General features: G+C 44.9%; 1 protein-coding gene and 1 long non-coding RNA gene across 3 annotated transcripts in view; one reads left to right on the forward strand and one right to left on the reverse strand.

Moving 5' to 3' along the window:
- The window catches only part of KIF26B (kinesin family member 26B), a 292881-nt gene extending 292739 nt beyond the window's left edge, over positions 1-142 (reverse strand). For both annotated transcript variants that reach the window (XM_085576933.1, XM_021550443.3), the window contains exon 1: positions 5-142. In XM_085576933.1, coding sequence (XP_085433059.1) covers positions 5-67 — 63 coding nt within the window. In that variant the 5' untranslated portion in view covers positions 68-142. The remainder of the gene's footprint in view (positions 1-4) is intronic.
- Positions 75-10711, forward strand: LOC146767968 (uncharacterized). The gene is made up of 3 exons (XR_014954410.1): positions 75-215; positions 314-1802; positions 5509-10711. It is a non-coding gene; the product is annotated as an uncharacterized LOC146767968 (long non-coding RNA).
- Positions 10712-13383: the final 2672 nt, after the last annotated feature.

Here is a 13383-nt window from a genome sequence, read left to right on the forward strand (position 1 = left end):
TTACCCCATATTTTCTGCCCCGCGCCGTGACCGCAATCCTCTCCTTGTTTCCAGCCACTGAATTCATGGTGGCTTCGCAGGGCGGCGGGAGAATTTCCTACAGGTCTCCCAGTCCGCATCAGAAGGGAATAGCCGGTGCCGGGAAGTCCACCGCGGAGCGGGCAGGCTGGCTCCCTCCGCCGTCTCCGACGGGATCGCTCAGCCCCAAAACACCCGTCAGTTCTCGGGAAAACGCTTGGGGCTGGGGTTCTTTCCCGAACGGTTTTTCTTCATTGTCGCCCCTTTCATTCCCTTACAAACCCTGTTTTCACAGAAACAGCAACATCCAAATCAGTAGCGGTCCCCCCCACCCCCGCAATAGGCAGCGCAGCTCTCATCCGCAGCTGAGGTGAAGCATCCAACGTAGCCTTGGGAAGGCGAAAGAGGGAGCGAGAGCCGCGCTCTCCCAAGCAGAGGAGCTTTCTGCCTCCGCTACAGCGGCAACTTCTTCCCTTCGCCAAGGTTTGTCACTGAGTTAGAAGAAATCCTCCAAAAATATCGGGATCCAGACTCTGGGAGGAGCCTCCGCGCCCCTGGCAGCCAATGTCCTCCTGCCCATTTGTGCCTGACAGTTTTGGAATGGAGGGAAGGAAAGACCCGGGCTGCAGAGCCCCGTGCTCTCCCCGGTCAGCGGCGCAGCTGCAGGGCTGGCAGCGCCGGAGGCTGCCAGCAGACTGCCAGAGCCTCACCGCTGCTCTGCGCGATGCCTCGGCTGCCGGGAGGGTCCATTTTATTTTGCAGCATTTCTTGATTGACGTCTGTGATTTCCCCCCGTTCTTGAAAAGGGCGGGTGGGTACGAGGAGGGGGGAGAACCTTGTTGCTTCCACCGCAGTTATTGGTTAGTTGCCTCTATTCAGGCTTTAATGAACGTGATTTCACAAGTATTCCCAATCCCCCCTAAATAACTAGGAAAGAAAAGCAAGCTGGTTTTATGACAGTCACTGGCATCTCTTTTCTATGTTGTAATTTTACGTGTATTAATTTAACTTGCAGTCAAGGGCATAATAAATCGATCTCTTAACAATGAAATTCTACAGACTTGTGTCTCTGTTAATCTTTTCTTTCTAATTACGATTTCCATTTGCTGATCATGTGTATCTATTACATATCCCTTTTTATTTCAAATCCTGTAGATAGAAAAATCATCTCTAATAAATCTTCTCCCTCAAAACGAGTTGGTAATTTTCTCAGAAATTGAGGCAATAAAGAACTAAATGCGAGATCCCCTGACAGGATCATAACATGGATATGTTGATGCAACTGAGAGGGCAGAACGCACAGGGGACTTGCATCCACCTTTCCAACCTCCTGTTTTTACTTCCATATAAATGCATCCTTCCAGCACCCCTAGTGTAACCTGGGCCACAACAGCCATAAGGAAACAAAACCAGCCTGCTGAATCGCTGAGCAAGGAAGCTCCCAGAGATTGCGTGTCTTTCCAGAAACTCTACCAGTAGTAAAGATGTGTAAAATGCTTGTTGTGTTTTTACTTCGCTGCGTTGTCACTCTGAGAGAGGAGCAGCCATTCCTGATGTGTTTAGGAAAGCTTTAATCTAAAGCTGACACAAGCGATGCCATCCGAGATAGCCAGGCTGCATCGCGGTGCCTTTTGCGTTTACATAGGTGACCCCAAAAAGCGGAACAAACGGGCAAACAAAGGAGGCGCACCCCAGCTGCTGTTGCACGTGAATGGGTTTCACATAAATCCGCATGTGGAGATCCCGTGGTTTGTTCCGTAGGCAGACGTGAGAGGGATGACAAGGTAAGGCAGGGAAATGCCGTGCGAGCCCACGGCGGCACAGGGCTGCACAGCAGCCTCCCCTGGCCCCGCGGCGCTGACTGGGGGCAGCGCTCACACTGCGGTGTAGAACCGCTCGTTCTCTGCCCTCAGTCCTGGCGCCGAGCTGGCAGATTTCCTTCTTTTTTCGGCAGACCTTGAATTCCCCAGCTGCCAGCTCTGCCTGCCCCGACCACGTCCGCTCCCGGGTACCGTGGCCCCGGGCGCAGCACGGCGCTGCCCAGCGCCGGGGGCACGGCGCGCTGGCCCCTCCCAGCAGCGCGCCGGGCCCGGGCGGCACCGGGACGCCGAGCTCTGCCAGCCCCGCGGCCGCCGCTCCCCGCACAGACCCGGGGGCTCACGGCGGCTCCGCGGCCCCCGGCAGCCGGGCGGGAGGAGCGCGGGGGCCGGGCACCGTCCCGCGGGAGGCCGGCGGGCAGAGTGACCGCGCCGCTCCCGGCCCCGGCGGCAGGACCGGGCTCGGGACGGCGCCGTCCGCCGAGCTCGGAGCCCCCGGCCCGGGGCTGAGGCGGCCGGGCGGGGGGCGCGGCCCCGAGGCGTTGGCGGGCGGCGCGCGCCCTCTGCCGGCAGCGCACGGCACAGAGCGGCGGCCGCGCCGCGACCGGGACCGGGACCGGGACCGGGACCCGGATGGGCGCAGCGCTGCCTCTGCTCCGGGGAACCGCTGCCTGCGGCGGCAAAGCGCTGCGCGTCTCCTCAGGCGGAACTCTTCCTAGCACTCTCAGACCCCGGCTGGGTGAGGGCTCCGGCATCACCCCAAACGAGATGGGTTCACACTCACGGCTTCGGTAGGTGCCTGCTAGCAGCGCGGGTGAAGGGATGCTGGAGCAGATGGAGAAGCCCAGCAGGACAGAAGTAGATGCCTTCCACATAGCAGGATCTTGAGGAGGATGCCTTTCTCGGTCCTTAGCTCATGGCTAGGTTTGATTTGGGGCGGAGAAGTAAGGTCATGTCTGGTGAGAAGGTAGAACACCTCCAGCCAGAAAATAGGACCTGAGGACATAGTGAAACTGAGCTTTGAGCCTGACGAGTCTCAGTAGCAAATTTGCATTTCCTCATGTCTCACGTTGGCAGGAAATGTTAAGAAGGTGCATTTGGAGAGCACCTCTCGCAGCTTGCCGGTTTGTAATTTTGTTGGTCAATAGGTCTGCTGCTGTTGCATCAGCTCTCCTTCCTGACAGGGGTCAGTATTTACTGGCACTTTGGTTTTCAAGACTTTATTGAATTATGAACAATTTTGGAAGCTGAGAGATATTCTATATTTTCTAGTTTCAGGTATTTCTGCTAAAATATTTCCCATTCTTTTTATTTTGTGCTGAACTAAGTATGGGGTACAATAGTATCACTCCAGCAAGAAGGTCTGTGAAGAACCCTTTCTCTAGGCTAACAATTTTCTCTCTGAGAACCGTTGAGGCCTGGCTTTCTCTCTCTCTTTAGGCTCTCTAATATGGAAGTTGGTTTCGTTTCCTCTTAAAAAAACCTTACAATCCATATGTCACTAATGAAAGACGATTAGCAGAATCACCAACATGCCCATGGCATGCTGGGAGCTCCACAGCTCTCAAGTTTACACATTTCTTCTGTCATCGTAGCTGGCAGTCATGGAAATCTGCCTTAACCTTAGTCCTGGTAAATCATTTATGCTTGCAGTTCAGAAGTTAGACTGATTGTTGCTCTTAATTTGAGACGGAGCGAAAACATGGGGCTGTTTAGACATATGTGAGTAAATGAGCAAGAGCCAAAGCCCTTGGATGCAGATTTAAGTGTTAGAGGTTCAAGCTAAAGCTGGTCTCAAAGCATTGTGGCTGGATTTTGATCTCGGTCTAGGTATGACACATCTGTGGACTGTCATGACCTGTCTTTTAGCAAGTATAAAACCTTCCAGTTTCTCCATCATACTGCAGTGTGTTTGCCATTGTGTACTGTTTCTCTGCTGCCTTCAGTGGATTTCTTCTGAGTATTTCTCAGTGTGAGTGCAATTAAATCCGACCTAGAAGTTCAGCTTTATCTTTTAAATCTGAAATGCTGGCACAAGCCCAGTTCTATCCACAAACAGCAGTTTACAGGAGCTAGAAATGTTGGCTGCATCAAAGAAATGCTTTGAGGTGTTCACATTTTTAATAAATTTCAGAGTACAAAAGGTGACAGCAACTGTAACTTGAGTCATCACTGCCTGCACAGAAGCTTTGTTTCCAGGTTTGATGCTAATAATTCTCAGTATCAGGTCTTACTCACAATTTTTAAAAGCTTCCTAGGGGAGATTTGAAATGCCTGACATCTCCAATACTTGCTTAAAGCTGCATGTTAATGAGCTGGAGTCCACTGGGGGACAGTGAGGAAATTGAAGGCATTTGTAGTAATACTGATGAAGAATTAATTGTAAAGATAGAAGCAGCTAATTATTAAGAGCTACAAATAAAATCACCAGAACTTTCTCAGTTTGACATATTTAATCTCTAAAACTATTCCAGTTCTGGCTCTCTTCCCCTTACCAAACTATAGGACCTTTCCAGTAAAAAGCTCTGGTACATCACACACATTAGGTCCCTTTACCCTTTTGTATAGCCCCCACATGAGCAGAACCACACATCACCCCAGGCTGAGTATTCTGCCAACTTTATGAATACATGCAGTACAGGAGGAATTCAGCTGTATGGACTGAATTTGTTCTTCTGGTACTGCAGGTAATGTTACTTCCATACTATCTGGGACATACAATGTGTCTGTAGGGCATTTTCCTACTTGCTCTTGACATTTGTTGAACATGATGTCATGGAGAATGAAGGCTGGGCATTTCCTCCATATGAGCCATCTGCTGGGGTGTTGGCTATGTCACAATTTCTAAATCAGTCCCAAGATTTACCTTGTGTGTCAGGGTAAAAATACACTGACACTGGAAAATATGTACTTCCCAGTCAGTGCTACAATCCCTAGTTGCAGGTGGTGTAGAGTAGAGAGGGATGCCCTTATTACAGCTTCAGCTTCCTGCTGTTACCAGCAGACCCAAATCAGTCCACTTTGAGTATACCTCTTCCTACAGCAAACAACAGCAGGGGGTCTTCCTGTGCTCCTGACAGGGCTACATCTCTTTGTTTGCTTGGTGTAGTCCTTTTGCCTCAGGGCCACTGCACAGATGTTAGCTTGTACTCTCTTTGCTCCACTGAGAGCCTCCTTGAATATCTCCATAAAATAAAAGGAAGCCACTTGTGTTCAAATTTGGAAAAAGAGTCTTATTCTGTTGCAAACCAGTTGTCTTTAAAATTCACCTGTACTTGATACCAGAAGAAATTTATTTTCCACAAAGGACTGTCTATTTGGATTCACTCTGAATGGCATTTTTTTCTATGTTTCAAATAGAAAATATTCCATAGACTTTTTAGAAACTGCTGTCATAGGTTTTGCTGCACAGCTCTGCCTTCTTCCATAAATCTTTATGTTCTCAGTAAAAATCAATGTCTGCTTATTAATAAAATATTGATGGGTTTTTCATAAGTAATAAAGGATACAGTGTCATGCACATACATATACTCATGGAGCAGGGTTTGCATAGAGAAGTTTGCAATCATTTTATGCAGTGGGATGCATTGCAATGACAGGCATGCAGCCAATTTTGGTTAAGTTCATAAATTCAAATACTGAAATTTGACAAATCCCATTTTCTGTTTCTCAGGCACAATAAGTATTCATTGCAACTCCAGAACTAAAGACAAGCCTGAAAAACTGGGAGTACCTATAAATTGCAAAGCACCAAGTCTCAGCAATGAAGATATTACATAGAACAGCAACAGAGGAAAAAATCATTGGAGTAAAAAATCATTGGAGTAACAACAGCCAGTCACAGTCTCTCATGAAGAAAGATACAGGCTGCTTCTTGTCTAGAAACCTTCCTTCCCTCTGTGGGCCTCCTGCATTGCCAGGAATTGGCTCTGGAATGCTGCTAGCAATTTTACCTGAGCACAGAGACATGGCTGAAGATATTAAATGGTGAAATATTTATTTTAAATGTTTTTCAAAGAACCTTCTAGCTACCAAGGAAAAATATGTCTTCCAAAAGAATTAGTTTCAGCAAATATCTTTGGGCAGAAAAGGGGAGAAGGTGGCATTAATGGTATTAGCAAACAACAGCATTAATAGGAGGAATATAGGCTAGCATGTGCCAAAGTGAGAAAGCAGGCAAAGGAGGGTAGCAAGTGCCAAACCAGCATGTGTGCCTGCTTCACCCTAGAGCCAGGGACACAGGGCAGATGGTGTGGAAGCACATAAGTGGTCATAGCACAGCAAAGTGACCAAGCAGCCCTGAGAAACAAGCAGCAAAGCACTTATATAATCGCATTTTTATGCTGCATCCTTTCTTGTTGTAGGAGTAATTTATAGCAGTGCAGACCAGCTACAGAGCTGGCATCACGTTTTGAATGTGTAAATGCCTTAAATGAAAGATGATATAGAAGTCAGCAGGATTTCTTTCCTGCCTCTCAGCTCATGTGAGGTGAACTAATTCAACTCAGTGCTCAAGCAACAGAGAATTACACTCATGATAAGCTGCATCAGAGGTCTCACTGCAGTGTATACTCTTGAGATTTTTATAACAGTAGCCACTCTAGATCTCAGAGCATCTGTTTCATCTGAAACTCTTTTTTGGCTCCTCTTCAAACATCTCATACACTCCTTTTATTCACAGTTCAGGGTTAAAAGTGAGCCACAGAGATTGCAGATTTCCAAAAATTTTATTGTTCCATTTTTCTCTTTGCAGTAAATCATTCCACACTGATTATATTCTTTATGAAGCAACTGCAGAGGGCTGATGACTAGCTTATCTGCCTGCCATTTTCTTCAAAGTTCTTTGTTACCTATCTGTAGTTTGCTTTGAAAGACACAATTTGGTCCCTGGATCCCTCTCTTCATCAGCTCACATGCAGTTGGGGAGGCAGAGCCATGGCTAGACCTTGCATATCCTGTGGCTGTAGATCAGGAACCAAGAAAGGTACAGAGCTGCTCTCTTTGCCCTTCCCTGTCTATTAAAATGTGTTTTTCTCCAGTGTTTTCTGCTGTCCTGCTCTGACTTCATGAGTAACCCAGTGGGGAAATCCAGGAGGATTCATGACTGGACCCAGATCACTTCAGTTTCTGTGTCTGTCAGTCAAGGGGTGTTCAGCCTTGGCAGCACAGCTCTGGAGAGCAGGGAATGAGTAAGGCATCCCTGTTCATCAGAGGGTCACCTTGAAGTCAGTGCTCCAGGTGAACACAGTGAACAGAGTTGCTGTGTACAGAAACTTCTTTCAGGTTAAGAAAAAAAGAGCAGATTTGTCACTGAGTACAGACATCAGTGTGCAGGAGCTTGACTCCAACAGCCTGTGTGCCCAGGCAGGCTGGGGTAAAGTATTCCTGCCCAGATTCAGGGCAGGAATGTTGCCCTGTTGCATTGAGGGTTCCTGTTATTTTAAAGTTCTTCTAAAAGTTTTCTATGCCTTCTGATGTTTACATATTTCTACTGGAATTCTCACACTGTTCATGTCAATAATGATTGTTTTGCATTCTTCTTTGTGGGAGAAGAGAATTGGTGGCCTGTTGGTTTGACCAGTGTGGTTGGAGAGGTGGCAATTTCATCCTCCAATCCACTGTTATTTTAGGACTTCTATATGTTACGGAATCAGAAATAAACTTCCGCTTTTCCCCCTCTTTTGCACCTGGTGTGTGTGTGTGAGTTATTTCGTGTCGTAGTGTGGCACAGGAATACTCACTCTCTGTCTGTGGTCCCAAGTTGTACTCCCTGAAAGCAACACAAGTACAGGGCAGCTGTGTGAAGTGTCTTTTTTCTGGTCCATAACTATTCTGTCAGACACCATGACAGAGGGAAAATAATCCCATGCCTGCCCATCTAGCGAGACAAACACAGCTTCAGAGGTGGGCTGGCAGAAACTGATGAGCATTTCTTTCTACTGCTGGAAAGCTTTGGCAGAGTGTAATGCATTACCCCATGTTACCAAATTCAGCAGAACTAGGTCTTCTCTTCTTTAGATAGCACTTGTCTGCTCATGAAAGTTTCACCAGTTTAATATAAATGGAAGTTCAAATTTCCTTAATGAAATTAGCATAGCCTCCTTGATGGTTATTTGTTCAGAATGTAAATCTCCTTTTACGAGTTACACCCATTTAGTTTGTAACTATGTGAGCATGTGCAAGTTGAACTGGAGAGCATCAGCTTTATGCTCAGACATAAAGCTGCATCAGTTTCAAAAAGCCAATTTAATCTAACAGCCTGTTGTGGTTTAACTCCAGCCAGCAATCTACCACCCCACAGTCACCCACTGATTCCACCTCAGTAGGATGGGAAAGAGAACTGGAAAGGTAAAAGTGAGACAAGTCATGTGTTGAGATAAGAACAGTTTAACAACTGAAATAAATAAATAAATAAAAACAATAATACAAAATTGCAATGAAAAGGAAAATAAAAAAGAAAAAACTCTTAGTCTGCCTGCACAGACCCTCACTGCTTTTTTCACAGACCCATCAGGATGTCTCTTTATGCATTAAAAACACTCTCAAGAGTGTTTATAATCACCTATATTTTAATTTGATTATTTAGCCTTGTCCATATTAAAGAAATGTTCACCTATGCAACTAGCATTATTGAGCATTTAACCGCTGCTAGCCTCACCACTATATTCACTGCATGATGCCTGATCTGGAATAATGCAACAACGTCAATTTACAATAAGGCATTTGTTCCAAATGTCCTAGCACAGGCTGGGTGAGGGCCTGGAAGTGGCTGGTGCTGTAGGAGACTCACAATGACATTCTGTGACCAAGGAGTTTTGGGAAGCAGTCAGGTATGCGATAGAAAAATGCAGTGGGCTGCAGTGACAGCTGAGACTGGTCCTATTTGAAAGTATGAACCAATATTCTGGGATAAACATTGCTAAGTGAGGGCACTTGTTGATAATTTTGGTGTTTACTGAGAAGCCTTGGGTGCCAGTATGTTCACACAGTTCCTTCTCTAATGAGACTACAAACTGAAGCATGCTTTTGGCCCAAAAGAGCTGGAATCTGTGCCCTGGAGCTGGCAAATCTCTGTGTTTGTGAATGCGTTCGGGAGCCATTCCATATTGCTGGGAGAAGCCAGGGCTTCGCTGTTCACTGATGGGAACAGAGTGCAGCTGGGGAGGCAGCCTGAGGACAGGAACTGGTGATTTTGTATTATCTGTGTTCTTGTTGGCAGTGAGAGGCTGATGTTTGCTCCCATGTTATTTACATTTTAGTCTGTCTTTTCTGAGTGGAAGAGATATTGCAAACCTGGGATGTGTGTTCTTCTGTGTCTACATACAAATAAATAAATGAACCAGTACCAGAGAGGGGAAGATCTCAAAAGAAATTGAGTGTTTCTGTAGCATGCTAGGCCTACTTAAAACATAAAAATAAATGCACCAATTCTGATTCCTAGGAAAAGCTGCACTCTACCTCAGGGTAGTGATGACAGTTGATGTAAGGATCACCTGCTAGAGAGGAGTTTGTGAAAAGTTGTATCATTCAGAGAATTTTCATTTTATTTGGGCTTCAAGCTGATGTATTTATCACAGAGAAAACATTTTTGTTGCTAAAAAGTATGAAGAAATCTCCAGAGGGATCAGTAAGAGTATTGTCAAAATTTCTTTAGTTGAAATCCTTCTATTAGATGCCATAGAGCACTTGGAGAACCTGTGTGGAGATAGAGTCTATCCTGTCAGTCACCCTCAATTTCACTTGTAAAGGTAGATGTCTCATGAAGGTGGTTCTCAGACCTACCTGGAAAGCAAACATATTTTTCTAAAAAGTGCCAAATTCCCATGGACTTCAAAAGGAAGGTTAGAATCTTCTAAGGAAGTATTTTAAGAAGGTGCTCAGATGATAGCTTATCAGTGGGGGTCCACATGAGTTGGAGAATCTTTGTTGCATGAGTCTCTGAGAAACTAGGCAGACAAAATTGCTGCGTATAATTCAAATCCATCTGGAAAAAGAATGGGCAGCCAGGGCCATATGGGAACTTCAGGATTAGTAATTGCCATGCAAATAGCAATAAAATGAAGGCTACAATCTTGTATGCTTCTTCAGGGGAAGGTCCTGGCAGCATTCAGGAGTCTGGCAAAGGGTGAATGGATGGCTGGGTGTGGGTTTTTGTGTGACTTTGTGTTTACCATTTTCTGTGTTTAAAGAAAAACATGCACATCTCCTCCTAAGTTGAACTGTTTACTATATGGGCTGCCTCAACACTTGTTGCTCTTTTTTTTTTTATAGCTGTCCTGGGTTGTAAGATAAGCTTGTATTCTATTTGCCATCTGTCGAAAGGTTGGGCAGGTTTGTTATCTCTCCCAAAGACAATGGTTTGCCCCGTAGAGGCAATGGTTTGTTTATACACTATTGACTGACTCACTGCCGGGCTGGTAAATGTAACACCATCCCATTGTGAGGGGTCCCACCCAGAGGGGGAAGCCAAGCACTCTATTATTGTTTAAAGGGGTAGCTTTTTGGGGAGGAGGCAGCTCTCTTTGCGGGACTCCCAGAGAAGCAGCTCTCTCTCTCTCTTCTTCGCGGGATCTCGCAGTGAAACAGCCGGGGAGGCGGCGGCGGCGGAGCTCGGAGGCAACCCCGGCGCAGAGGAAGACCGGCCCCACTGCCACCAGATCTTCAGAGGAAAACTATACCCTTCTAAAGATCACCACTGCAGCTGCAGTTCATCATCCACTGCAAGGGGAGCAATCATCCCAGCAGGACTGCTACTGGCACCCCGAATCCTCAGGTTCTGGACTTTTTTCACTGGTTTTGTTTGTACCAATTGCATTTGCCTTTTTAAATTGTTGTCTAGTTTTTCTCCTAGTAAAGAATTGTTACTCCCATTCCCATATCTTTGCCTGAGAGCCTTTTAATTTAAAACTCCTAGTAATTTGGAGGGAGGGGGTTTACCTTCTCCATTGCACAGGAGGCTTTAGCCCTCCTTCACAGACTCCTGTCTTGTCGAACCAAGACAATAGCATACTAGTGAAATAAACCTGGGGTTAATTAGGCATTAGAGTTGTATTCAGACTTACTAAGGAGATACTAAAACTTTAAGAAGGTAAGCAAGAAATCATTACAGATATTTATTTTATACATCTCATAAGTGTTAACAGTAATGGTCCTCAGTCTTGAATCATGTGCTCACATTCACATTCCCTTGAGCAAAAAGGTCATGGAGGTGGTTTTTTAGTGGATTACATAAATTAAGTTAGTTTGCTAACTAAACCAAACATCCTGCATACTCATTACTGCTTTTCAAGATTAAGTCACATGGGATATTGATAACAGCAATCCTTAAAACACAAAAACCATACAGCTCTTGTCTTGATAAATGAGGATAATTTCCTTACATCACAATCACAAGAACTTTTTTTTCCATGAAGCAAAGACTAGTCCTGAAATTCTTCTGCATGCCTTCTTCAAGCAGGTAAGAAGTTCCTTAAATTTAAACAGGGACTTCATTCTCTTATTCACAATACCTTCCACGTGGCTGGTACCAGGATGGGGCATCCTAATGAGACTTTTTAGTTGGCGCACTTTGACATCACGTCTGCTGTAAGGAAGGTCCCAGGCTAACTCTGGCTTCTCAGGCTCAATCTCTTCATCGTCTTGAAGATGTCAGTAAGGGGAATAAATATGAAAAATTTGTCCTAACAAGCTCTGTTTACAAAGGAACAGCTTCCTTTAACTCACAGACCAGATTGGCCATGCAGGAAAGTGGATCATGGAGCCCAAATTAATGAGTAACTGAAAGAATGTTTGCAAAAATAGAAACCATTTTATAATCTGTGAATGTAGCAGTGCATGGCCAATCTACAGAGTTCTGTAAGTAGCAGGCATCCAAAGTATGCAGTTGACACCATCAGAATCCCTGCAGAATGAGGCATTTCCTCCAGGAGGAGGAAGATGGCACTCAAAGTATGCTCTCACATATGCACTTTTGTTGAAGGCACAGCTCTTCACCCAGACTTCCAATGTAGGAAATAATTATGTTCTTTGGATGCATTGGTGTGAGGACAGGTAGAAGATGAGAAAGCAGTTTGCCACTGTTGGTTCCCTAGGGACATGTGTCTGGAGCATTCTGAGAATCAAGGTAGGCAAAGAGAACTCAAAGGAAATATTACAGGTTGCAGATTTTAGAGCAATGAGAGATCTACACAATACCATGAAATTGGGTACATTAACCATGTTCCTCTGGGCTGCCTTCAGTAAAATGCTCAAGCAAGGCACGGATTTTACAACAATCCATTAGATTAGGCTCCAAGCTAAAGACCTTGTGGCTCTTGTGATTTGCACTTTTCACATTGATGTTGGCTAGATGTACAGCTGAAATGGTATAGGCACTTGTCCTCTATTCCAAAATATACAGGCCCCTTTAGCAACAGCCCTAGTATGCATTCGACAGTGCAGGTATTAATGGGCCAGAAACTAGTTAATTGTACAAACCAGACCCAGCACACGTAGCTCAGTTATACACACTTTTTTTCAAAGACACCAATTTCTTCTCAACCTACAGGGACCCCACTATATGGAGATATAACCAGTTGACTGAAAATTTGTATGAAAATAGAGTCTATGGTATGAACACAGAAGACAAAGAGCTTGCTAACTATTAACTATTATTGCTCACATTAACTGTGAGCCCCTTTGACAAAGACCTAGGAGATGGGGATTTTGGGACCCCTTCCTGACATCTCCAGGGGCATCTCTGTACATCTGTACAAAGTAAATACCCTCGGGTGTTTACTGTGTGAAGGGCAAAGATGATGAAAATTTTACCATCTCTGTGAGATGAACACTTAGTGGATGGTAAAGCTGGACCTTTATCAAGTGTTGTGGGAGATTATTATTGTTATTGGTAACATCATTGTAGTAATGCAGAATGTGGAGAGTTTAGTTTATTTTTACAATCCTAAGCAAGAGGATTGTGACTCTCAGCAATCAGGCTTGTCATTAATGCAATTTCTTTGACATGGAGCAGTAATGGGACAGTGCAAGGTTTCCTCCCCAGGTGAGGAATAGCTGTTCAGAGGAACACTCACTGATCAGCAGCAACTGAAAACAGCCACCTCTGAACAAATCTGAAAAATGCCTGGCAAACAGAATCGTACCTGTTATTCTTTAACAAATATTGTAAGGATTAAAGATTTCATTAACAAAGCAAAAGTTTAGTGCAGAGTTCTACCTTACAGTTTATATCTGGTTCAGATCATAACAAAAGGAAAGTGAACTTAATAGTCTCAGCTGGATACACATAAGAGTTGAACAAACAGAAGGCAATGACAATAGAGAAAGGAGAAGAATGTTCTTCTGTTGCCATTTTTATTGTCCTTCTTATGAAGTTTTATTGAAAGGTAAGTTACAGAGTTAAATTTTAGCAGTGTTGAATGCATCGTTTCTTCTGTTGCTCCCTGAGCTTTATTCATTAACTGATGCAGAGAGCTGGTCTTTTCCCCTGTAAATTATTTACCTGTAGTTTTTGACAGTGTCACTCACAGACCTCACTGAGTATAGAAAT

This window comes from Lonchura striata, chromosome 3 (genome assembly GCF_050655825.1).
Source record: "Lonchura striata isolate lonStrDom1 chromosome 3, ASM5065582v1, whole genome shotgun sequence".
NCBI lineage: Eukaryota > Metazoa > Chordata > Aves > Passeriformes > Estrildidae > Lonchura > Lonchura striata.